General features: G+C 37.8%; 1 protein-coding gene across 3 annotated transcripts in view; it reads right to left on the reverse strand.

Annotated features, from left to right (window-relative positions):
• Positions 1-22,531, reverse strand: part of LOC137389895 (rabphilin-3A-like) — a 30,674-nt gene extending 8,143 nt beyond the window's left edge. The window contains exons 1-7 of one of the 3 annotated variants that reach the window (XM_068076052.1): positions 22,457-22,531; positions 19,543-19,651; positions 17,486-17,641; positions 16,310-16,439; positions 10,684-10,770; positions 4,416-4,647; positions 772-852 (exon numbers count right to left, since the gene is read on the reverse strand). In XM_068076052.1, coding sequence (XP_067932153.1) covers positions 772-852; positions 4,416-4,647; positions 10,684-10,770; positions 16,310-16,439; positions 17,486-17,641; positions 19,543-19,646 — 790 coding nt within the window. In that variant the 5' untranslated portion in view covers positions 19,647-19,651; positions 22,457-22,531. Of the gene's footprint in view, positions 1-771; positions 853-4,415; positions 4,648-10,683; positions 10,771-16,309; positions 16,440-17,485; positions 17,642-19,542; positions 19,652-22,136; positions 22,403-22,456 lie in introns of those variants that run through there. The other 2 variants (XM_068076051.1, XM_068076050.1) reach the window with 2 other exon arrangements.
• Positions 22,532-27,557: the final 5,026 nt, after the last annotated feature.

Raw genomic sequence — 27,557 nt, forward strand, 5'->3', positions numbered from 1 at the left:
TAGCATTAGTCAATAATAACACCTCAAACTTTACAGACCATTAATAAAACCAAATACTTTCTCAAGAGCATCGCATCAAAAGCCTCTCATGGTCCTTGTGGGTACCAGCGGAGAACCAGATATTAAATTCAGCTGACCTCAATAGTACAGACATCTCGCCACGATCAGTGGTTTTCTGATTGGTTGATAACAACTTGCAAAATATGACTTTGAAAGCTTGTAAGACTTATTCAAATATAAACAACTTCTTTGGCATGCTTTGAGAAATGAGCTACACACAGTGCTGTCTCACGACTCCTTCACACTGCTGAGAAGCGTGTAATAATTTGAAAATATGAAAATGACCAATTGAAGAAAACACATAAGCTAGATAATAATAAAGCCGTGTCACACTAAACAGTTTATACCTCGTCTGCTGCCCTGTAAATACGACATACCATTCTATTAACCGCCGCAGAAAGAATACCCGCTACCTCATCATCGCACCGCGCGCTTCACCCTTACTAAGAGAAATGTAAATATACACATGACTAAAGAGTAACTGATCAACTCCAAGATGAATACTCAAGCACTTGAAAGCAGCCATAGTGTTATGGCATAAACGAGTATAACTAGTAACTACTGTATTAAAATGACCTGACATACAGACACCTGCTCAAACATTGAAGTCTAACATAAAAGATATGCCCAACAGCCTCTATAGGGTAATCCAACCTTTCCCTTGATATCCCAAGCCTCTGAACCCACAATATGACAGTTGTAAATAATTACATTTTCCAAATTTGAAGATGGAGCTTTCATAGCTTATCACGCTGGAGGAGCTTGAGCTGTCATCATCCGAGTCATCGGAATCTACAAAATGTAGTCAATCAAAACCAATCATCATAGAGAGCCGCCAGCCAGTCAAATGAAAACCCTTAAAAGTTGACTTGCAATAAAATTCACATTATAGTTATTTGGTATCAAAAGATTCACCATGTCTTACTCTTTTGTGTCATAGGTGCCAAATATGTGGAAATGTGAGCACAAGCTCTTGAAAGCTCAAAATCGAAAAGCCGCCGAAGATTGGAATCTCTTTATTTCGATGACGTAGTCATGAAATTTGGTTATTGTCTTGTCACGTGATGTTCTCACGTGAAAAAGCTCAATATAAAACTTATCGTAGCAATAGTTTATGACAAACAGTTCGGGTTTTACCGAAGACCCTGTTTCAAATATAGACGCTCACTACTTTACAGTTTTGTTTCGGTTTGGTCTAATCGTCAAGTCGTAATCTGATCATGTGACCCAATACTTCGCAAATAATTTCTGCAGCACTTTTCGATTATCACAAGTGACCAACAGGCTCGTCATGATTATCAGACAATGATATGTACTCCTTCAAGCTAAGGCTAAAAAACTAAACAAATTGTTATGGTAAGTTATAGGATATCACTGCTAAAATTGACAGCATTACGATGACAATAAAACAGACGCGTAAGAACAATAAACATGGTTTTATTGAATGCATGAAGTACATTTGTGAAAATATTGTGACGAATAAAGTTGCATGAAACTGCAAACGGAAACCATCTTTCACAACTCTGTCACATTTGAGCCGTTTTAGAAAGAGAATCCAAACTACAGCTGTCTCATGTGGCTGCGATTTTCTGTTCGTTTTTGAGCTTTTAAGAGCTTGTAATCACCTTTCCACATATTTTGCCCCTACAACACAACAGAGTAAGACTTGGTGAATCTTTTCATATCAAATAACTGTAATGTGAATTTTGTTGCAAGTCAACCTTTAAGTTAGCAATTGTTAACACCATAGTAGGTCTAAACATAAAAGTGTTTAAAATCATTATGATACCAACAAAAAAAATTGTTTCCTATGTTCAAGATCGAACAAATGTTATGTTAATTCACCAACCAAGTTTTTGGGATGGTTGATCAATTTTTACCAATTAAGTTTTTGCTTATCAAACACTAAGAAGTATATAAAACTTGTGACAATAACCTTCGTAGTGGTTTGTAGAGTGTAACTAAAGCCAGCTAAGTACATGCAATATGATATTACATTCTATCTACTTTATGCTATAACAAATATAAACCATATAAACATAATTTTACGAAACGACTTAATTAAAATAACAATGTGTCTTCCGGCGAACTCATGCAACTATTTCATTGCAGGAGTTGATTTTACGGCCATCCCGTGCTGCCCTATCTACAGCTATAATCCTGAGCATAAGCTACGGTGAAAGTCACATGAGGCATTGTAGAAGGTTAGCCACTACTGATTGACTTCCGCATGACAAGTTTAGTCTAAGGACGATGTTCCGTTATGTATCGAGTAGGAGGAAACACAATGAAAAATGAGAGACATAAAGTTAGGAATTGCAATTAAAGAAGAGACATAGAGTTGGGAATGACGAGTAAAAGAGAGACATTATGGAGAGACGTATGGTTACCAAAGGCAATGCTATAAACTGAAAGCTTTTCTAGCCAGTCAAACTTATTAAAACTAGTAAATCAGGTTTGCTGCTCCTGAAACTTGTCCAAACTTCTAATATCTAAATTTTAGATTCAGCTCTTACAGAAATGAGTGATATTATCTGGAGGGGTTAGTACTACTAATCAAGCTCCTACATATATATATATATATATATATATATATATATTGATGATACTATATATATATTGATGATACTATATATATATTGATGATGCTACATATATATATTGATGATGCTATATATATATTGATATATATATATATATATATATATATATATATATATATATATATATATATATATGGCCATTCTATGCTCGCAGATGGCCTAAGAATGCCAAATGGTACCATCAAAGATATAGAAGAAGGGTACAAGTACTTGGGGATTATGCAAAGCGACATCAACCACGAAGCCGAGGTACGTCACAAAGCCATTACCGAATACAAGAAACGCCTTCGGCAGGTCTTACGGAGCCAGCTCAATGCCAAGAACCAAATCATGGCAATAAATACCTACGCACTGCCAGTAATAAGATATCCAGCAGGCATAATAAAGTGGACTGAGGAAGCCATCAAAGAAACAGATATAGCAACTCGTAAACTGCTGACCATGCATGGAGCACTCCACCCAAAATCTGATACTATTAGATTGTATCTTGATAGGAAAGATGGCGGTAGGGGACTCAAAAGTGTACAGCAGACAGTGAAAGAGGAGGAGCGAAGCATCAAAGCATATGCAGCCTCCATGGCCATCTCAGATAATTTGCTAGCTGAATTTCAATCGGCTGCTCTCACAACGGACCTATGCCCTGATGATGAGGAAATTGACTGGCATACGAAACCTCTTCATGGTGCTTACCACCAACAAATATCTAAGGTTGGCGATCTTCACCAGACATATATGTGGCTGAACAAAGGAAACCTAACGGCAAATACAGAGTCGCTAATCATGGCAGCCCAGGAGCAAGTGCTCCCAACAAGGCAACTCCAAACGAAAATCTATCACACTAGAGACGATCCTAGATGCAGACTGTGCAAAGATGCACCTGAGACCATCCAACACATCATCAGTGGATGCAGACAGCTAGCAGGGAACGCATACACTGAGCGGCATAATCATGTCGCAGGTATTGTGTATAGAAGTCTATGTGATGAGTATGGCCTTAATAAACCACAACACTGGTGGGAAGCTCCTGGTAAAGTCAATGAAAATGACCGCGCTAAGATCCTCTGGGACTTCTACATCCAAACTGACAAGCATGTCCTAGCAAACCAACCAGATATAGTGGTGGTAGACAAGGAGAACAAGAGGGCTACTATAATAGATATAGCAGTACCCAATGACTACAATATAGCCAGCAAAGAAAAAGAAAAGGTAGAAAAATATCTCCCTCTTGGAGAAGAAATTGAAAAATGCTGGAATGTAAGAACAACCGTAATCCCAGTAGTCATTGGGGCACTGGGCGCAATAACACCGGCACATAAAATGTGGCTTGCCCAAATACCAACAACAATCAACTCAGGTGAGTTGCAGAAAAGTGCGCTATTGGGAACAGCTAAGATCTTGAGACGAGTGCTCAAACTCCCAGGTCTCTGGTAGGAGACCCAAGTTAGAGCAGAATTTACCACCCATACGGGGTATCCGGGGTGAAGAAACAATTTTTTTTTATTTTTTATATTGATGATGCTATTAGCAACAAAGTCATCAACAACAAGTGGCTGCAGAGAGATTATTTTATAAGTGCATTCCTCTTTTATTAAGGCTTTTGAAAACTGCTGAGACGCCCCATCAGCTCTCTTATCATTGATCGTAGAGAAAAACAGGGATAATCACAGATATCTGGCAGCTGTTGACCTCCCAGGAAAAAGTAAAGAACTAACATCAATATTTAATTGGGTTCTTCGTAAGTAATCAACTCACCTCGCTTGCACTGAATGATGTTTATCTGTACCTCCTTGCCGAGCCCTGTGGACACTGACTCCGAAATGGTTGTCGCCGTTGAGCTTTTTCTTGAGGATGCCTTTCGACGTTGAATCGGACTCACTGGTGGTGTAAGGGGTCGATTTGTCGCATAAATGCACGGTGTTTGCTCGGGCACATCGGCATACGGTGGAAGCTCACCGAAAAACCACGCCCCAGACTTTTTCCACAGCTAAAAAAGAAAGTCAATTGTAAGGATCGGAGTGTTATCTGAAATGTCAGTCAGATGCCCGGCAGGTCAACACCGCTGGTCTTAAAAAGTCTTGTAAAAATCTAGAAGCAGCTAAAAATCAATGAAAAGGGATGGTTACATAAACCTTGAGATGGGCATCGCTGAGTTAGCGCATTCACTCATTGGTTCAATGGAAGGTTTTTTGTATCCCTTCCCTCTTATCAGCTCACTCTGTTAGCACTTTGCATTTTACAAAGTTGTCAGAAATCATAAGCTTACTATCACATATAAAAAAGGATGTATTGTGATGTTTTTTTATCAATGAACAATCATAGCATCTCATAATGTCTCGTTATAGTCACCACAGCAAAAGCAGTGGCTTTTTTAATGACTTAATGACATATCTAAAAAGTGCTGCTAAGCAACACCAACACACAGTTTTTAACACTTCTATATAGTTCTAAATGTGTCTGACAGCCCTTTACCCTGGCAACATAGGCTAAGTGTAGATGCCACAGTATATGTCCAGCAGAACTAAACATAATCCAACATACACCAGCCTGTCAGGTTCTAGTTATCAGACAAGAGAAAATGTTAAAGAGATGACCTCAGTGTCAGACAAAGGGCAAAGCAGTTTAAGTAAGCAGTGAACTGCAGCGAATTATCAAAATTAGAAGAGAAGCGGAGAGAAGAAGATGGAATTGTTATGAGCTAGCTAATGGAGCCAGCGAAGTGACCACCGTAACACCTTGGCTTGGTATACTATGCACTTAAGGAGAGATTGATTTGCTCTCAGAGACACTGCCCAGTGGCGTTTTAAGTCAACAATGTTGACACTGAGCACTTAGCAACCCTGGGCAGGTGATTCAACTGACTCAAGTGCCATTGGACTGTCATCAACATTTGCTCAGGTTGCTTCTCTTCTCTCAAGATAGCAGTTTTCCTTGAGAGACAACATACATGTAAGAGACAAAGAGAAGTTTTGTGCCTTACACAATCCACTGCATTCTGTACTTGTACTAGTAAGTGCAGGTTGAGGGAATGCTGGGAGTAGATGCTGGTTGCACAAACAACGGTAGAGAAAGGGTGGAATGTGTTTACTTTTTTATGCCAAGTCCTTCAGCTTCCTTTTAGCTCTAACTAGTGACTAGCGGATTAGGTAAATGCTGCACGTAATTTAAATGGAAGCGAATCACGCCTGCTGCTTGTTACTAGTGGAGAGGTCAAGGAATGTGGTGCCAGGGAACGTTTTTACCAAAATTCAAGAAGCTGTTTTAATAGTAACGCTGAATCACTGCTTCTTCTTTGTGTGCATAAAAGGAGGTGTTAGGGGAACTTAGAACTAAGCAAATAGTCGTGACACACATAATGTACATGGCCATATGGTGTGATACACCTTTATTACAGAGATTACAATTCATAAACAATTTAGCCCGCAGCATAGCAAGATAAGAGTAATAAACAGATGATAAGGATAAAGAGGAAGATACTCGCATGTTATTTACTGTGCTCAATGAGGGAGTGGAACACAAGACTAAGCGAATAGGTAGAGAGGAATAGGCTACATTCTATCTATTAAATGTCTGAGCCAAAAGCAGAAAGGACTAGAAGGACAAGGAGATATTAGTGATTGATATGTGTTCATGTTCGCATTACAAACTGCTTAACCTGAGGCTATAATAGACACGAAGAGAGAATCAAAATTATAGGGATAACATAGTCATAGCTTTAAACGAAGAAGCTTAACTTGCCTGGAAAAACAAAGTTATGAAACATAAGTACATAAAATGGGAAGCTGCCTCTGGTTTGGGATTGGTTAAGAATTTGGTTAGGAACCAAAACCTCTAAAAGAAACCAGGAAACATAAATAAGAAAAGACAGTCATTAATTGCAATTGAAAGAGAACCATAAGAGATGGGGAACATGGGTAACGGGAAACATATGAGACAGAAAACCCGAAACGGGAAACATGAGGTAAGAAACACGAGATGGGAAACATATGAGAAGGGAAACATATGAGAAGGGAAACATATGAGACGGGAAACATGAGATAGGAAAACTAGGGGACAGGAAAGATATGAAACATGAAACGGGAAACATATGAGACAGAAAACCCGAAACGGGAAACATGAGGTAAGAAACACGAGATGGGAAACATATGAAACGGGAAACATATGAGACGGGAAACATGAGACGGGAAACATATGAGACGGGAAACATGTGAGACAGTAAACATATGAGATGGAAAACATGAGATGGAAAACATGAGATGGGAAAGATATGGGATGGGAAAGATATGAGGCAAGAAACATGAGACCGGAAACATATGAGACGATAAACATATGAGACAGGAAACATATGAGACGGGAAACATATGAGACGGGAAACATATGAGACGGGAAACATATGAGACGGGAAACATATGAGACGGGAAACATATGATACAGAAGACGTATGAGACAAGAGACATATGAGATGGAGAAACATAAGACGGAATACATGAGACGCACAATAACAAAACATACATGTAGTAAACCAGGGCATAATGGCAATGCTAAAAGTAGTTACACAACCAAAGCACACATGCTTGGTTAAACCAAGTGTCCGTATGTAAGACAGTTATTCTCAAGGTCATGTGACATCATCTACTTATAACCAGTACATACTTCAACACTCTTTACTTGCTGGTATTTCAAACATGCCCAGTTTCTCTCTACGAAAACGGAATCAACCGGTCTGCAGCTTGTTCAGAGTCATTTGATTCCTCGAGCCTAACACATATTTTGATTGGAGTGGCCAATGGGTTGCAGTTTTCCATGTCAGTCTGTCAGCACTTTTTCTAGATGCTGTCCAGTCCAGATAAAGCTACAGGCTCTTGTATGATCTTCATGCCAAAGAAGTAATGCAGTTTTCTCATATCCTTGACTGCAAAGCATTTGGCAAGTTCACACTTGTTGAGTATCAGCCTCTGATTTCGCAGCAATCACTATATCATCAACATATATAGCAATATACAGCATCTCTCTTTCTGAAGCTTGGTAGATACAGGAATCACTTTCAATTTGTTTCACCCCCACTGTGTGGAGTTGCTTGTTCAACTGTACATTCCAACACCTTGGGGACTGCTTCAATCCATAAATGCTTCTTCGTAATTTGCAAACAATTTTGTTTACTTTTCTCACAAAACCTTTGAAAGCTTTGTATACCCTTCTTCAACTAGCTTACCATTAAGATATAATGTGGTCACATCCATTTGGTGAACATGAAAGCCATGTCTCTTGGAGACACCCAAAAGCATTCTGAGTGACTCCATTTTTCCCACAGGAAAAAATATTTCATCATAATCCTCTCCAAACGCTTTATTGAATCTCTGTACCATGAGCCTTGCTTTGTAGCGCGCTATATATCCATCAGAGTCTGTATTCGTTTTAAGCACTCATTTACTGCCAACTGCCTTTGGGCAATGCCGTTAGTTCCCACATGTCGTGATCCAATAGCGAGTTAATATCTGTTTGCATTGCCTCGGCAACCGTACATGGTTTACTACTACTTTTGAACAACATTAATGAGTACTGGAACATGGAATTCTGGTGACCTCTCGCTGTTGAGCAGATCTTCGTAACTCTTGACATCCTTGATAATTCTGGTTTGGATCAGTTAATTTTTTGTTGTTGACATTCCTGGCCTGGTGTGATCTGTACATGTCTCTTGCACTCCTGGCCTGGAGTCAGGTTTTCACAACTATTCCTGCCCTCATTAAATGTAACACCTCTGCTCCCCATCCCCCTTTGTCGCTTTAGGTCATACAACCCATAACCTGTTACACTAGCCCCATAGCCAAACAAAACACATTTTTTTGACTTGGAGTCAAGCTCTATCCTGTCATCTTTTGGTACATGAGCATACACAGCACATCCATATCGTCAAAGGTGACTAACAGATGGCCTAACTCTAAACCAAGCCTCATGTGGTGTCTGGCCCTGAATAGTATGTATGGTCACCTGTTTCTCAAATAGGTGGCGGTTGCAAAAGCTTCTGCACAGAATTCAGCAGGCATTTTAAGATCGGTTAGGAGGCATCTAGTTATTTCCGTCAGAGTTCTATTAGTTCTTTCTGCCATGCCTTTTTGCTCAGGTGTTGTTGGAACAGTAAACTCATACCTAATTTCTTCTTTCTTTAGATAGTTCTCAAACACTTTGTACTTATACCAGCCACTATTGTCAGAGCACAGCCTTTTTACTTCAAGCCCTAAGAACTTTTCAGCCAAAGCTTTCCATTTTACAAACTTGCTGAAGACAACAGTCTTGCTCTTGATTGGGTATGTCATATTGCATAAAGACTATGCCATATATCTTCTTGGGACCATGTTTACTGTCAACGACATGTACAGCTTCATGTATTGAGCACTGTAGTCGAAACAAACTACCAATTCTTCTTGCTACAGCAATTTGCTGATTACGTTTTTTGACAATCTCACAGCCATTGCCTTTGAACCTTGTAATTAGTCTAGCTTCCGATGCTTTCGTTACACTCATGAGGTTATATGACAGTTCAGGAATGTACAGTGTATTGAACAGGTAAACTCTTTCAACACCTTCAGTAGATAATTCTACGATCAAAGTAACAACTCATCTGAATCAATTATACACTTACCACTTCTCTCACCTTCTCTTATCAAAAAATATGTATAATAAATCAACCTGGGTTCAGCAACGAATACTGCTTTTTCATCTTTTGAGCTGCCATTCCAGTACGCTACAGCTTGTTTAGCTCTGTGCATGGATGGTTTCTTTTTACATGGCCACATTTACTTTGGTTTTGAGAACAGAAACAACGAATGTGCCCATAGCTGGAATATCCATAACATTGTAATCCTTTGCTATTTTGAGCCTTGCCGAGCAGGCATCCTTTTTTCCATTTTATTGTTCACCTTACCTGCAACTTCCTGATGTTTGGATTCTCTGTGAAACAATCGTTTAATCCATAGATCTATCAACTATACTAAGTATAGTATACTATATTAAATATAGTTAATAGGCCTATGGCTCAACCACTACTTCCATCTTCGAAACTTCAGCATTCGCTTCCCATGCCGTAACTAAAACATTTTATGACTCCAGTAAGCTAGCCGGTAAAGTCACTTCCTTTTTCTCCTCTTCCATTGCTGCATCAATTACAGATAGCCCTTCGAATACGCCTGTTATAGATTTGATGTGTTCATTAATTTTATTTCCACACTGTAAGTGCATTGTTAGAGCTAGTAAGTACTCGGGCGTCTTCGTAGGGCAAATTCATTAACCCAAGTCTTTCGTTGGAACTGCTCTTGCAACTTTTTACAAACTGCAATAGGGTTAGTTGGATCACAGAGGGCTTCAGTTGATCGCAGAAGAATCACATTTGGATACAGCAGAGAAGGGTCGACAGCAAGTACGATGGTTGCCAATGCCTTGCCTGACTACAAACTTCGAGTATTTTCCTGCCTCAGAAAATTGATGCTAGCTTAAACATAGATACCGTAACAAACAGTTTCCATTAAGCGGATTTTGGGTTGTGCATGTTAAGTTACTGTGCGATAGGTGTTTCAGCGGACTTCGAATTGAAGTGGAGGCTTTGTTAAAAAATATAATGATTTTTGCTCAAATCGAAATAAAAACGACTGAAGGGTGAAAAGTCTCAAAATGGAATTGCTTGCGTGACATTTTCTTATGCATCGTTCGCAAGTGCTGTTTCCATCTTTCACAATCATAAAACTTTGGGTAAAAATTTGTGAGTAACAAAACTTGCTTGACTGGCGGGTTTTTGAAATTTTCATCTTGCGGATGAAACCTATGGATTAACCTATGAATTAACCTATGGATTAACATATGGATTAACCTATGGATTAACCAATGAATTAACCTATGGATTAACCTATGGATTAACCTATGAATAAACCAATGAATTAACCTATGGATTAACCTATGAATTAACCGATGAATTAACCTATGGATTAACCTATGGATTAACCGTGTCATGGGAACATAAGTATTGACTCACCTCTCTCTTCTCACTGCATATTTTACAGAGAATAATCTTCTCATTGCTAGTGTTCACCGTCTCAACGTAACAGTCTATGCATATCGACTGTAATCAGAAAAGACAACTTCAAATAGAACTATGAAAACAGCTTCATTATATAATTTACATCAACTATGTACATGTATGTAACTGATGGACATAACTAAATGTAGAAGATTCACTGAATACTTTGAATACATCTCAGTCTAGATTACCCATCATCGACTGGTTAAAAGCGCAACTTTTCAACCAATCTATTCCCGGACACAGATGGAGAATTGAAAAGAACGAAAGGAAATGAGGCGAGACTTGCGGTGAATAGACGCATCGACGTTAGTTCTTTTGAATACCTTGTGCATGCCAGAGTGAGTTTAATAAATGCGATGACAACAAGTAGTTGAGTATAAAAGTGCCTGCGAAAGAAAACATCGGATGATTTGCCAAGCTTGGACAAGTGCTCGGATGTGCGCAGTCAGGATGGCAAGCTGCAATAGCAGTTGTACTAAACTGCATACACTAGCGTAGTGACAAGTATGATCACTGTAATGGTGCACGTAAGACACTAAAATTTGATAGGCATTTTTGGTGACACGAGCATCATAAACCGTCAGGGTAAACAGCAACCCTCTCTGCGCTAGCGGCTGGTGTTCTTGGTGTTTAAACTCTTGAAATGAAAGTGCCTAAACATAGTTTAGCCAATTAGAAATAGCATTGCCAAAGAGTTAATGAAAACTCCATTTTAAAATCAGTTCACAAAATATTTTGTGGGCTGATTGCAAAATTGTTGTAACTTCTCTTTTGTGCTATATGAAGTTACAAGAATTTTGCGCTCAGCCATTTGTTCTTTTCCAATGCAAGTAGTTCTAATACCTACATATATTATTTTAAAATATTTATGACATGCAATATGAATGACGGAATTGATAACACCATTTCTTGAGGCGATGTTTAAAATGAGTATGTTTAAAAACTGTAAGCATAAGCGAATAGCATAAGCTATAAGTATTCCAAAGTGCAGACCATGGGCTATAAGTATTCGAAAGCACAGACTACAGGCGATAAGTATTCGAAAGCACGGACCACTGGCTGATATAAATAAATATGAATTTAGCGCACAGCTACATAGGGGAAAGAGAGCAACCATCGTAGCAACTGCAGGGAAGAACAGTACTGAATATGAACTACTGGCAAGAGAAGCTGTGACAGTGTCACTAAACTATCTGTAAAGTAACCGTCTACTGATAACCTCTCACTATCTAACAACAAAATGTGAATGCACCTCATTGATGCCACACAAACAGGTTCAACAGCAGCATTAATGTTTTCCCACACATGTACATCCATAACATCAACTTCTACTGTCCAACTGACCATATATTTAATATATATGTATATATTATATATGGTATATAAGCGTGTGTGTGCATGTGTCATAGGGCTTATCATTGGCAATAGGATCTATCTCCCTTGCTGACTCTGAGCTGCACTGATGAGGCATCAATAACCAAAACAGTACTGTCTGTAGCAAGAGTATATATATGTATATATAGCGCATATACCGTAAAACCTTTATTTGAAAGCTATGGCGCTTTATTTTTCAACCCTTCCCTTAAAATGGCGATTTATTCGAAGCGACGTTCAAATAAAGGGTGGCATTGTATTTTCAAACACCTCGTCATAATGTTGAGAAGATAAATTCAACCCTTTCACGGGCGAATCGAATGTTGCTTATATTTTGTACTCTCCTTCCTACTCTCCTTCGGGGACATTAACTCTTTTGGATGCAAGAGATTTGTTAACTTGCCTCCAATTTGTCGTAGACCTTGAAATAAATATACTTGAGGAAGCTGATACATGTCTCTACCAGTTGATATCTATTTCTTACAATTAACCTACAATGTTGCCCACGTATAGCCCACGTTGCAAATTGTTGGAGCTTTAGAGTTTTTTATTTCGTTTTAAATTTGATGACATATTTTCCTTTTATGACTATATTTAGCGAGGTTGCATAAAAGCTCATTGCCCTCAATGATATGTTTGCTACAGTTTGCAGCCAACACTGACTTTTCATGTGCAATAGAAGAGGAGTTAGGAGCATCGATCTATGAAAGCCGAGTTCAGAGTACTGCAATCATGCTAGTAAGTAATATGCTATAAATCTGAAAATTTTATAATAATAATAATTTATCAAGTGCTAAAAATATATATTCAGGAACAAGTGTCATAACAAACCATAATTATAATACACGCAGCAGTAAAAATTAATATTTTTAAAACTAGAAATTAGCATCATTTCCTCGACCAGTTGCGTTCTAATTATTGCTTGTTTGGAACAATCTCATGTTCTTCTGATAGTTCAATACCTTTAACGATGTTTTCTGACCTCAACCCATCTTCTGCACAGCTGAGCTAGTTGATACAAATAGTTGATACCATACAAACAATTTTTAGCAGAGCAAAACTTTTACACCATGCCATTTTAAATACAAATTTCTAGCGCAAATAAAGAGAAACAGCGTGTAATCAAAGTAGCCTCAAAACGTTAGCTTCAAAATACATGTACGTAGAAGCACATTTTTTATCGTAAATGCAACAAATTTTCCTCACATACATTGAAGTATCAAAACCGTATTAAAAAAGAAACTACTAATAGCCTGATACAATTACTAATTATTTTTAAGGAGTTGCAATCAGTTTTTAACGAAAAAAACCTCAAAACTTGGCAGACCTGTCAACCTGGTGCTATGCAAATGAGGGAGAAATTAGTGTCTAAAGCCTCGTGCGAGCGGACAAGTTGTTAAATGGGGACCAGGCAGGTTACCATAGGAGTTCAGCTCTAAAATTATGCTTAACTCACATCCCAACTACCCTTAGTGCTTGATGCAATGAGGACAGGGCTGTATCTACCTGTTTGAAAATAGTATTGCGGGGAGAGTCCCTCTCGGTGGGGAGGGGGGTCCGGGGGTTTTCCCCGGGAAATTTTATAGTATAACTAGTCAAAATGGTGCAAATCTAGCACACTTGGCTCCCGATGGGGCTCATGTTCTAACAGCAAATTTGACATTATAAACCAGTTTTCTAAATATAAAACTTTTTATTAAGATTGTCTTTAACAACACTTATTAAAAATATAATGTCAATGAAAGCTGCTAAAGGGGTTGGCCACAGCTAGCATGAGGTAGAATTATCACCAGGTACAATGCTGAATGGTGTAGGAGACGAGTAGTCTCCTATGAAATGATCTTCAAACCAAAGCATAGCAAATCTACATGCCAATATAACTCAAAGAAACTGTCATAAACATGTTTCAAATAATAAAAATATGTTCAGTAACTTTGTTCTTGACTTTTCAGACTTCATAGGCAGCTCTAAGAATCAATATGATCCTATCAAGATTGAATGACAGCTTTAGTCTGACTACGGCTGACAGCCTAAAAAGTGCATTTTCATTTGAGCATAACGATTCAAATTGACAAAATTAAAAGTTAATATGAACTTTGAAACATTAAAAATAATGTTTTGATTTGATTTATGCAGTTTTTCACTGTCTTACCCTTTCTGAATCTGCATATTTACTTTTGAAGTTGAAAATATTGATCGCGAACGATAAAATTTAAAGTGACCGTGATGATTTCCGGTTTAGCTAGATGTCAAAAAAAGGTGTAGAATTTTAGTTATAACTTTTGCCATAGACATCATTGACGCATATTTGTACGTTTGTTTGATTAGCCAGAAATTCTTTTTTTAACTAATCAAAAATATTCTTCTGTAATTTAAAAATAACGATACAAGGAATAGATAAAATTCAAAGGCAAGATAACTCACGTTGGGTGCCTAGCAACGTTATAAATACGGGAGTTAACTCCATCGGGTGCGAATGAGTTGAGCTCTCGCGGGCCACATAAAATGACGTGGTGGGTCACATGTGTCCCGCGAGCGCGTGATTGACACATGTGTTCTAGAGCACAAAACATAAATCCGGGAGTTTAACGGGAGGTTTTATTTTTGCGAGAGGGTAATCTCAATTCCGAGAGGGTCCCGCAAAATCCGGGAGAGTTGACAGCTCTGAAACCTGGAGTTGGAAAACGGACTTCAATACTACTCTTATACAGACTTGAACTATTCAATAATTGTTATTGATGTAGGCAAGTTATTACTTGTACGGTTTTGTGGATACTTTTCTACTGATCACTTGCTATTATGGGTTCGTAAAGATTAAGAATGTCAAATAGTTGCGGTCAATTACAAGGTGGCGGTCTATTCTTCAACCCTTCTCCCATAGTGACGCTCAAATAGAGGTGACTTTCAAATAAAGGTGGCGTTCAAATACAGGTTTTACGGTAAATGCAGATTAGGTTCAGCTATTTATTTGATGGACATGTTAAGCATACCTGACAATGGTCGATAAAACAACATAATATTAACTTTTCACAAATACGCCCAGAGCCTTCCCAATCAGAGCTAGTCACCATAGAGCTATCTCTCCTAATTATCATCAATTACAAAATATGCTACTACATTACTTAGAAATATGCATTATGTCTTGAGCACATATGTACAATGATCCGCTCTACCCGTGTGATATTTTCACTTTTATTTTTCATATTGCTAGGTATAATTCAATATGGAAGTGTTGATCACAATAATAAGGAAATGATACTTGGTTCAACCGTCACCATGTAAAGATTCATTACATCAAAGCTAAAATGTCCAGAGTTAATGCTAATAAATGACAAATCTAACTGCTGATTGGTTATTTGGTGATAAACCTTCAACTAGCAAGATAGATTGCTAGCAGTTAACACTACTAGTAATCTGCAGGATTTCATTTGAAGGTGATTTGGGACTTCCTGCAGCAACACCTGGTGTGAACGGACAAATGAAAAGACCATATTACGGTGCTGATAGCTTTAGAAAAAAGACTTAAACTTAAATCATACTGGAAAATATGACTAACTTTAATGTTTGCAGTCAGCAATAGTACAGCTTGGATTCAACGAGAATCTAGCACTAGCTAAGCCATATCATACTATCAAAAACCTTCTGGAATGTTTCCAAAACAAAATATTATAACATAATAATAATTATATCCAAAATATTATACTTTTTGAAACTGAGCTCTACAGATTGTTTGAAATCTTTACTACATGTGTAACAAGAGCTAGGCTGTTTAGCTGTTCCACTAACCACTGATTAGCTGTTCCACTAACCAGTGATTAGAGTGTCGGCTTCGTTGATCAGTATAGCTAACCATGCAGCCACCTTGCCAGACTTTGGAATAATTGTGGACATACTCATTACATACCATGATCTCACACCGCACAGAAGACTGCTAGGGCACTAACACTAATAAAACTATGCAAAGACATTAAAAGAACCAAAGCTATCGACAGCATGCGTCTAAATCTGCATTAGCTCTGTGAAATCTTTATAGCTGATCTCAGTTGCGAAACATGAACAAACAACTCCTTTTCTGTTTACAGGAACGGGGTTGTCTGTTCATGGTGACTGAGAATCCATTTTATCTTGAACTAAGCAAAATGTAGTAGGTTCGTAGTCTATAGCTTTCCGAGTTACACTTGATACGTAGGAGTAATCTACTCACACTGCTGCAGTCCGAGCATACCCTACAGTTGGATCGGAACCTATGGAATGTTGAGTTGCATAGATAACAGCGTAGCGTGCCATCACCACGACAACGACCTTGTATCCTCTGGTAGTGTTTTACCAATGTTCTGAAATAACAGGAAAAAATAGAATGTGAATTTAGCCAGAGTGGAAATGTTCTGTCCTTCAGTTCTGAAATTCAAGTAATCTATAGCGGGCCAATATTACTAACAAGCCAGGTGATATCCTGCAGAGTAAAACACGACAAGGATGATTACCTATATTTGAGGAACTGTTTAAATCAGAAGATCAATGTTTAGGTTATCGACGGGTCACTCTTTTTCTCTAACCTACCCTCTTATCATCATTAAATCCTCAAATGAGCTGAAATGTACTACCGGGACTCAAGTACTATTTGGCGCCAATGCTTCGATAATGATCTTTTGGCGCTGAAATTTTGGCAATGTAATTTTTTAGAGCCAACATTTAGGCATCGCTTATTATTAATTCGAACAGAATTCGTTCAGCCGTTTACAAGTGGGTCATTAAAGCAAACACTCTCTATTACCTGCCAGATCATCAGAATTCTTGTTAAACCAATCTACAGAAATGGCTAAACATATTAAGTAAGAAGAATGCACTGACACTTTCTTACAATAGATAGGATAAAAGACTATAAAGGCTGTTGAAATTAAAAAAAGCAAATACGTGAATTAGTTGAAACTATGATAAGACTAATACACAAAAAACCTAGTAAGATCACAAGTCAAACTAAAAGACACCAGAATATTTGGCATCTAAAATTACATCGCCAAAGTAAAGATGCAAAAGTAACTGTGCCAAAACATCTGCACCATTAAGTATCATTTTACTACGGGGAGCACCTGGAACTCAGACTAGGGCGTCAGCTGAGAACCAAAAAGGCTGAGTACCTGGGAACAGGAAACGCCGACCTCATTTACAGAGATCATCTGATCCTCTATTGTATTGTCTTTTTTCTTCGCATCTACTTAAGGAACCTTTAAGCTTATTATAAACGAATAAACTGGATTAGCAGATGACAGCAACAAGAAAGATCCTCAATAAGTTACGGCTTATGCCAGCAGCCACTGGTCTACTAGAACCAAATGGGGAAAATGGGAATCCAGAGAAAGACTAACTATTCAATGTTTACCCAATGCGTAGCCTCTCTCGCTGCTCAGCTGCCGCGGCCTGGCTGACCACAGCATTGATATGGGCGAGTTCCTCATGAGAGAGTGTGTACGGCTCGGTGTGGTGAAAGGAATACGTCCGTGACTTGTTGCTGCGGACTGACCATCCTGAGCCGAGTCTACAATAGCGGGCAACTGCATCACTTTTCTGTTATACTTGTATAAAATAGCACCTGCTTTAACTAGACAGATGATCAATTCAGACAAGCTAGTAAGGCAAACAAAATTTTAACTTGCGTCACACATGTCAACAACTTTCCTCAGCTCAAACAAGTCAATAGAATTGTTTACAAATTTTATAAGAAAATTCTGCATGGTCAATAAGGCAGCCATTTGGGCGGCGCTGTTTGAACTCTTCTGCACAACAACAACAAAAACGGGAGCTAATCATCAGTTGTGTCAAAATTTGGGCTGTTGCAAAACTGTCAACTGTTAGCCGGTAGCCATTGCGAAAGACAAATTATCAAGGCACAGCTTTAAATAAATTAGTGAATCTGTTTATGGTAGATCAAGCGAGATACGGGATGCGGGCTGGTGACGCCATAGGTTTATCAACACCCAATGGCACATGGAAGAATAGCATGAAGTATTCTCTCATATTACATTCAAGCTCTGAGCATTAGATAGCTATGACACTGCTTGCACTAGTAAGCCACCACAAATCAACTAAATCAACTAAAAAAGGAACAACTGTCTTGATAAAACCTCCTAAATGGTTGTACGAGTCATTCAACCAAAAATGACCATTCTAAAACAACTCAGCATAACTCCATAATGACACTGGCAAAAAAGTCTGTGCGTGACTCATATGCATTTTACTGATAAACAGAAACCTTTGTCAGTAGAGTGAAGCAATCACCCATACCAGCACCTTACAGCTGTAATTGATAAAATGAAAAGACGTTGAGCCAGCCCCGTAGGTCTTTCACATAAAGTCGGGCGATGATAAGATCTAAGTGTCGCTACATAATATTGTAAACTTGTTAGCAACAGCCTGATAGACGGAAGGACATATAAACTTTACCCTGATCTCTTAAAACTTAAAGCTATGATTTTTAACAGAAGGCGTGGCGGGCAGAATTTCATTTCTACAAACAATGATTAACCTAGTTATTTGCAAATTTTGTCACATCACCGTATGCCTTAAAATGTGGCAACACGCCATGAATCATTTAACAGCCAACTGACTCGACTAACTGCAGAGAAGTTAAGGATAAGGAATGTTGCCGCCAGCATGAGCTAAAAAAGCCTGTCGATAATTTGATATCAACTGTGAGTGATACATCTCTATGAACCCTGGGCAGGAGCGGAAAGTCTTGACAGTTTACAAAGTTTATTAGGAAATAGATAGCTATCGCTTTGGAAAGCATAAATTATGGCTGACACGGTTCCACTTTGTTAGGAATGAGTCCAAATAACAGAGATTAGCCTTGTGAGCGGAAGCAACCTATACAAGCGGATACGACTACTAGCTAGTATGAGCCGAGCAGAACCTTGTCACTACTAACAGTTAAATTCCTAGTCAAACTTTAAAATCATTGAGTGCTGATGGGCCTGTGTTTCCAACTACTTTTATAGAACCAGTGTGCAGTTTTTAATCCCCAACACTGGTTAGGGTTTCTTATTATAACAAACAAGGATTTTTTAAAAAGAGAGTTATCCGTACCACAAAAAATTTACATTTATCACATATGATCAGCGAAGGCTGTATGAGTTTCACAATGACATTCTACGAAATGAGATATCAAATGTCATAAATATATGCATAAATAGATTCATTCTGTGCGGTCGACAATTTATATGCTTTTACATTCAAAGTGTGACACTAAAATGACCTTTCGAGTCATTCGTGCTAAACACCCCGGATTAAGCCCCACACTGATGTAAGCTATTTAAATAAAATCTGACTTTCCATTCAAGTAAAAAGAAATAAATAAAAGAGGCAACCCCTGAAGGACCTGAAGGACACAGACACATGGATTCTAAGAATTGAACAAATCAAAGGAGAGAGTTTACTCACTTAGCCCTTAGGGCCAGCTGTCGGTCATTAGGTACCACCCATCTATCCACTTGGTTAGTCCGGTACTGCACGGACTTGATCTGGTTTCGACTGAAATCAGTCATACTTCCTAGAAATGGATTAATAAAACAGTAAAGAGCTTGTTCTGATCTTATACGATGATAAACGGCTTTCCGAGGGATAATGATGGTACATCTAGATGCAACTGCAGCGTTTATCACTGTGACAACTGTATAATGAGATGGTTGTTCTCCCACCTTTCCAGGTCACGACTGACAGTGATAAATGTGCTTAATAATTATGTAAGTGAACAAAACAAGCCAGTTTCTCAATAAGCATTCGAGACTTTCAGAACTGCAGAAAACTCAAGTTGACAACTACGTCCTTAAAGGAAACGAATGGTTTGAATGGATCAAAACGACAATTATATGTTGGAAATGCAGGACCGACTTGCAAATTCATCTCGTGGCAATGTAATTTCATTGAGAAAATAGAACAATTGTGCAACATAAATCTTAGTGCTGACATTAGTGCAATATAGGGCTCTTACAAAGTGCCCTCGGCATGAACAAGGCTATTGCTATCCTATCCTTCTGAGTCAACTTAGCCATTAGCTGTGATAATCATTAGCTGTTACGCATATTTTTGCTCTAGAATATATTACAACTTCATTTATCCTGGCAAACAGTACTAAGTCTCCATTAGACGCATGACACGAAAAATGCTGCCGATTACACTTTTTGCTGCTGCCTATGCAATACTTCACTTACTCGTGCTGCTGCCTACGCAATACTTCACTTACTCGTGTATGTCACAAAATTAAAAAATGGACTGGCTTAATCTTTTTAGCTAAGCCATAGCTGGGAAAGTGGGCATGCCATTTTTTTTAATTTTTAGCTAGTGCGATAATAACATAACTAAAAGTTATGTAATAACAGATTTTGTCAATTTTCAAACTTTTGCAATATTGTGCCTATGCAATACTTGCACTAAAAATAGCAACCTGCCCGGGTCTCCCTGAACAAATGCATTTGATAACAACATTATTATAAATGTTAGCGTTATTGTGTTAGATTTATGATAAATGGAGCGTTTTGGATGTATATTACCTCAAGTAAAAGAGCAGTATAGTATTTGCATCTTTTAAATTTCTCTAACATTTAAATAGTAATTGGTGGCACATCTGGATGATTAGCACCTTCAGTTGAAGATATCAACTGTTAACTGCTTGCTAATTGCAATAAATTAGAATAATTGTCTATTGCAGCTTGGCGCTTTGTGACTCTACTCCGCCACATCTTGTAGTTAGATGCTACGGAATAAGTAAAATCTGAAATATTGAAGAAAATAAAGTGATAAAATTTCTTCAAAAGCAGCTAACAGTGGAACTTTGCCTGCCATAGTTGAGCCAGGCAAATTCTACTACAAAATCCAAAACCACCAAAGTTAGGTTAAACTCTTAAGAACTTCAGCTAGAGATTTCTTCTTATCACAAGCTATAATACTTCCATGATCGTTTTTGTGGCAACCGAACCCTATATATCATCTGTGTAAATCATTTGCAGGTGATATTTTATCGCAGAAACATACAAATACAAATGGCTTCCTTCATTTAATTAATGGCCTAAGGTCTTATTCCTTACGTCTCAAGGTTCTTTTCTTGGTTTAAATGAGACAAACAATGATTCTTTGTTTCTAATTTCCCCAGCACTCAAATGTAACAAATACAAAATATCATTATAGACAACCATAATTACAGACAAATAGCATGCTGACAAGTCAAGCATTCCTAATACTTATTGTCTGTAATTTTATTTTATAAATTAATAGTTATAAAGACAAACTATAATAAATTACCATGTAATGATATAGGTCACCATCATACAGCTGGTAGAAATAATACCTATATTGATTAGGTTTATATCATAATATCAACTCGCAAGAGCTGTGCCATACAACGCTATCATAATGCTGACAAATTTAAAATATTTATTTTTTCCATCCCAAATTTTAAAAAAGAACATGAATCACAAATGCCAAAATTAATTAAAACAACAGTTGTCCAAATTTAGTAAAGTTACTTAAATTGAACAAAAATCTAAAAAGATCCTATTTACCTGTTTATAACATAGGCCTATTTGTAATGTTTTGCAAAAAATGCAGGTGCAGTATAAATCGCTGTAAAAAATAATACTAGTTGATAACTTAACAATAAAATTACTTTAATGAGTTTTAAATGACTTTAATGATTAAAACTGACTTTTAATCGAGAAATGGTTGAGTTATAAACACACCGTATTTAAAAATGGCAAACCTAACTGACTAAGCGAATGCTCAGGAATCAAATACGAATAAAAGAAACTCATTTATTTAGACGTGCCTAAAATGTTTCCAATAAATCTCTCCTGCTTTCTCAACTAGAATTGATCACAATAAGCTCAACACGCAATTTTTTATACTACTCATACCTGAAATCCAAAATACAAATTCATATTTAGCATTTATTCAGACCAGAGCACTCTACTTGCATTTAAATAACTTGTTTTTGTTGATAACAACATTAAGAGTCATCATAAAACGTTTTAAATACTCACTCTCACTAGGTAAAACAGTTTGCTGAAAGCTATCCACCTAAAATGGTGAATAGTATATACAAATCAGGTAATGTATAATTTACGTTGACACTATCTTGGTACACTTTACATAGTAATAACGAAAACAAAGTCGTACTCTAGGATATCTTCTTTCGATTTGAGTTAGCCGTGATAGCGAGTTTCGTTATATCGCAGGCATGACTTCTAATATTGTAGACGGCAACCTACGAAGGTATTTCATATTTTAGGCGATTAGACGTCAATGGGAGAGCTTTAGCGCAAGTTGTCAGCGCGCTAGACACCGCACCTTTTATACGTACCTGATACCGTTAAATAGCTAAAGTGACTTCGATCAGTGTCGTTTAGGGACGCTAAACGACACTGACACCGATGGGTTGAAATAAACGATACATGCACACGAAAAGTTTCCAGCTCTTTGCCCAAAGAGGGAAGTTTGATCTCTCTTACCTCTTCGCGCTAGAGTAAAACAAGTGGTGCGACTCAGATAATTTTAGTCCTTCACCAACATTTGTATATCAAAATTGTTGTCTTATTATGCAACTAGAAGAAAAAAACAATAGAATGTGTTATACTGTTGTAGGTTGTTGTTGGTTAATTGTAGGTTAGCTGTGTTGTGTACATGTGTTAGCTGTGATTTGTTAGCTTGGTTTTTAGTTCACGAACTGCTCTCGGTAGGAAGCTGTTGTGATATACCGATGTTTTTGCGTACATTGTTGGTGGATCTCCTCTTGTAGCTGCTCTAGTGTTCGTCAGTCTGTCCGGTTTGACATTCATCAACTCGTCGTATGCACTACTTCTTCCCACTAATCACATCCGCTCCTGTGCAGAAGCCTTATTGTGATATCCTATAGAACTAGAAATTGTGGTCAATAGTTTTTTCAAAACTTTAGATTGCCAGATGGTGTAAGTGACTAGTATACAAGTGGTTTAAGACTGTAAAACATGACAATATGTTATAAACGTGCAGTTCGATGAAAGAAGAAGTTTCTCTTAGTCTCTGTATTTATGTGGGGTTTAATTCCACCTACACGAGTAGACGGGTATGCCTCACAATGCTGCACGGAAAATTCAGCATCCACCGAAACAGATTTACTTTGAATTTTTTCCCTTACTGTTATGTCAGTAAGTCTGCGACGCCATTCAAGAGAAGGCCAGTCATCCATATCCGTTTGATCAGTGATTTTATCATACTTTCTTTTGCGGAAGGCCCAACAATATGGTTTATTGTTTCAAGTTGTTTTATATGTTTTTGAATGTATGGTGACCACACTACTGAGCTGTATTCACCAATGGGACGACAAATAGTAAAATAGGCAACAGGTTTCGTTTTAGTAGCAGCTGATTTCAAAGATCGCATGAGCATGTGGATTGTTCTACTGGCTTTAGCACAAATATGGTTTATGTGAAGGTCTGGTGCAAGGTTTGAGCTGATCACAACGCCCAAGTATGTAAAACTTCGAACAGATTCGAGACAAATTTGATCTATATAGTATTTGCAAGCTAATGTAGATTCATTGGAGATCCGCGTAGATTGGCATTTACTAGGATTGAAACTCATTTGCCAGTCATTAGCCCATGAGACAAGATTGTTTAGGTCAGTCTGAAGAGCAAGACTATCACTGTTGCTTCGTATTATTCTGTAGCGTAGTGCATAATCAGCAAATAAACTAAGCTGACTATCATTGGATATTGAGTTAGGCAAATCGTAAATAAATATAAGATAAAGTAAGGGCGCCAAGACTGAACCTTGAGGCACTCCAGGCGTAACAGGATGAGGTGGGAAAGCCCGTCGTTGACTGATACCTGAAAACTATGACCAGTAAGCCAACTACGAATCCAATCAATTATAGATTACAAACTGAACTAGACAGGGATGTATGATTTTCTTCTCTTGATAGAATTCTCATTAATAGTGTGTGTCTGATTCTGGTACATCTGCCAGCGAGTGTATCTAGCTGAAAGTTATTACGAGCTTCAGTGATGCTTTCCCTACCTTTCAGCTGACATGAATTTTATTGCGTTGTTCTGCACCATTTCAATATCATTTTTTAAATATTCAAGTGTAGTATTCCAAACTGCTGCACCATATTCTAGATGCGGTCTGCAGAGACCAGTGTAAGCCAGAAGATGCGCTTTTCAGGAGCATCATAAAGAGTACGCTTGAGCATGCCTAACTGGCACTTAGTTTTCAAGACCTTGGATTGTATATGGTTGTTGAATTTCAGATTGGATTTTAATACCACTCCTAGGTATTTTGTCTCTTGAACTACTTCAAGAGTTGTGTCATTAAGTAGGTAATCAGCTTGTGGAGAGGAATCAGGGAGGGGGGGGGGGGGTTAAAAGCTAACACCGAACACTTATTAATGTTAAATGACATACATCATGTCTGAACCCAGTTTTGTAAAGAATTTATATCAATTTAAAACAATTGTTTTTCTTGATCATCGTTGACCGGCTGGTAAAGTAGTGTATTATCAGCAAACAGACTGGTGCTTTAGTTGACTGCCTCTGGAAAATCATTAATGTATATTAGAAACAAGATTGGTCCGAGAACAGACCCTTGTGGCACACCTGAGGTTACTGGTAGTTCGTTGGATAGTATACCCTTTGATCATCACTTTTTGTTTGAGGTTCAAGAGGATGTCGTGAATCCACATCAATATTTGGTTGCTTATGTTTGGAAGCCTCAATATTTTCTGCATCAGAAGTTCGTGGGGAACTTTATCGAAGGTCTTTGCCATGTCTAAAACTAGGACGTGAACCATATTGCCGTTGTCTATATGCTTGGCTCTTTTGTGATAAGTTTCACATAGTTATGTTTCACATACATTGTAGTTGTGTTTCACAAGACAAACCCTTTCTGAAACCATGTTGTCGATTGTACAAGACTTTGTCAAGTATTATATTAAGATGATGCAGTAAAATATGTTCAAGTATTTTGCATGAAATATAAAGAAATATGTCTGTAATTTTTTGGTCGTTCAGTTGGTCCGCATTTGTGCAAGGGAGTGACATGTGCTAACTTCCATTCTGTGGGGAGCTTGAGGTGAATAACGATGCTTGGAATATAGCAGTCAAACATTTTGCTGTCTTAACAGGGTCAATGATCAGGTCCTCCTTACAAATTTCATCAGGACTGGGAGATTTTCCATTTTTGAGAGATTTGAGTAGTTGGAAGACTCCGTCAATGGAGACATCGATTTGTTTTGATGATCCTGTGTGACTATAGTCTGCTACATCAAGTATATGTTGTGTGCAAAACTGTGAACTAAAAAAGTTATTCAAAATGTTGGCACACTCACTAGGATTTTCTGTGTGAGAACCACTTGTGGTAATAAGTTTCATGGGAGGTTTTGTGACCTCTTGTGCTCGTTTCAGATGATGATAGAAGAGATTGCTGTTTCCAGTTTCAATATCTGTTTACATATATGTTACAATGTACAAGGTGCAAAAAATGTTTACAATATGTTAACATATCTTATTTGTGATGTATTCTTGTTCAATTTTTCGTAACTCAGTCTTGTGTTTCCTTCTCTCTTGCTTGTGCTTGTTGAAAAAGAATAGATCCTTTGTCTGTTTGAATTTGTTTAATGTTTTTCTATGTTTAGCTACAATTTTATTGGCTTTTTTTTGAGCCAAAAATGTTGTTTAGATGGCTTAGGTTTAATAGCTTGAATAGGTACAGATTCATCAACAGCTTTTTTGAGTTCCTAGGAAAAGAGATTCCACCTCTCGTCAACATCAGACATTTTTGTGAGTTGTGAGTTTTTTGTGAGCATTGAGTTGGTCAAAGCAAGTCTTGAAATTTATTGATATTATTAGCCTTGTGGTGAATTTTGCGAGGTTGTGGTTCTACGTGTTGGTGACAGTGACGTATCTCTGCATTTATAGTAAAATTATCACTTATACCTGGAGATATGTGTCTAGTGTACTGCCTTTGACATGTGTTGGTGTTTCAATTAGTTGTTTTAGGTTATTTTCACATAGAAAGGATTGGAACTTGCTGTGTATATTTTTGTACGCAGCATCAGGTTTTGTGTTTTTAAGCCAATCACATCCTGGAAAATTCATATTTCCCACTAGTATAAAATGATCTTTAGGGTACATAGTAGTTATTTAATGAAAAGACTGTAAAGTTTGTGATATCAATACTTTGGTGAGGTCGATAGTAGCAGCAGACAATGATACAACCGTCAATTCGCACATGAAGTGATTCTGATTCACAAGATTCTAATTTGATTTCCTTAGCATGTAATAAATTGCATACCCCTATTAATACTCCCCCTCCATTAATATTAAGATCTTTTCTAAAGAAAACCAAGTCATCACGATTTATAACTGACCTACCGTTATGGTATAAACACACTAGGCGATATGTAGAGCGATATCGCGCTGCGTGGCGCTAATCTGCGCTGGAATTCACTCATACAGAGCGATAACGCTAGACTTTCTCTACACAACTTTATCGCCCGTGAGGTGCATTTTGATTAGTTGTTTTCGTTCCCCCACGATGCTTCGATTTTCGCGTACCATTATTCTTCCTTTGTTAACGACTGTCCGAGGTACGACTGTCTGAACACGCGCAAAATGAATATTGAACTTTTTATCGAGTTAATAAGAGAAAACCCTGTATTATATGATTCAAAACACAACAGCTACAAAGATTCACACATGGAAAATAATATTTGGGAAGCAATTGTGCTGAAAGTTGGTCATATTGAGAATGGTAAGTAATTATTGTTTATTATGTAAACGGCTCCGTTGTACTTAACTATACTAAGTACATCGGCTACATGACATATGTGGGATGAATTTAATCAAATAGTTTAAAGTAGCTTTCTTAACGGAATGTAACTAATATTTATTTGTTTTAGTAACAAAAGCAAAGCAACAATGGAAGTCGCTGCAAGATCAGTTTAGAAAATGCGTACTTGAAAAGAATAGAGCACAGCGGTCTGGTGCTGCTGCTTGCCCAGATCCGAAATGGAAATGGTTTCCATTTCTGAAATGGCTTAAAGACCATGTTGATCGACCAAGGTTAGTTAATGGACACACGTTTGCAGTTAGTATAGACTTGAATCATAGACTTATAATCTGATTGCCAATATAAATGAACTAGTTGGATATCTGAACCATTACCTAAAATGAGTGAAGGAAATTTTGATCTACAGCAGCTGTTGTCAGCCTCACATGCATGCTCAGTAATTGCAATAAATTATTATGTGCTTGCAAATAGATACACATGCATAAATTAACACCAAAAAAATTAATAAAATAAGCTTTGTCGTTTTAGCACCACGAGCACCATCAGTACATTAGAGGAAGTGACTGCTGTGAGCATCGATGAGGAAGAATGCCCATCTACAAACATCTCCTCACTTGCATCAGCCTCCCAAACAT

Source organism: Watersipora subatra, chromosome 3 (assembly GCF_963576615.1).
Source record: "Watersipora subatra chromosome 3, tzWatSuba1.1, whole genome shotgun sequence".
In the NCBI taxonomy this organism is placed as follows: domain Eukaryota; kingdom Metazoa; phylum Bryozoa; class Gymnolaemata; order Cheilostomatida; family Watersiporidae; genus Watersipora; species Watersipora subatra.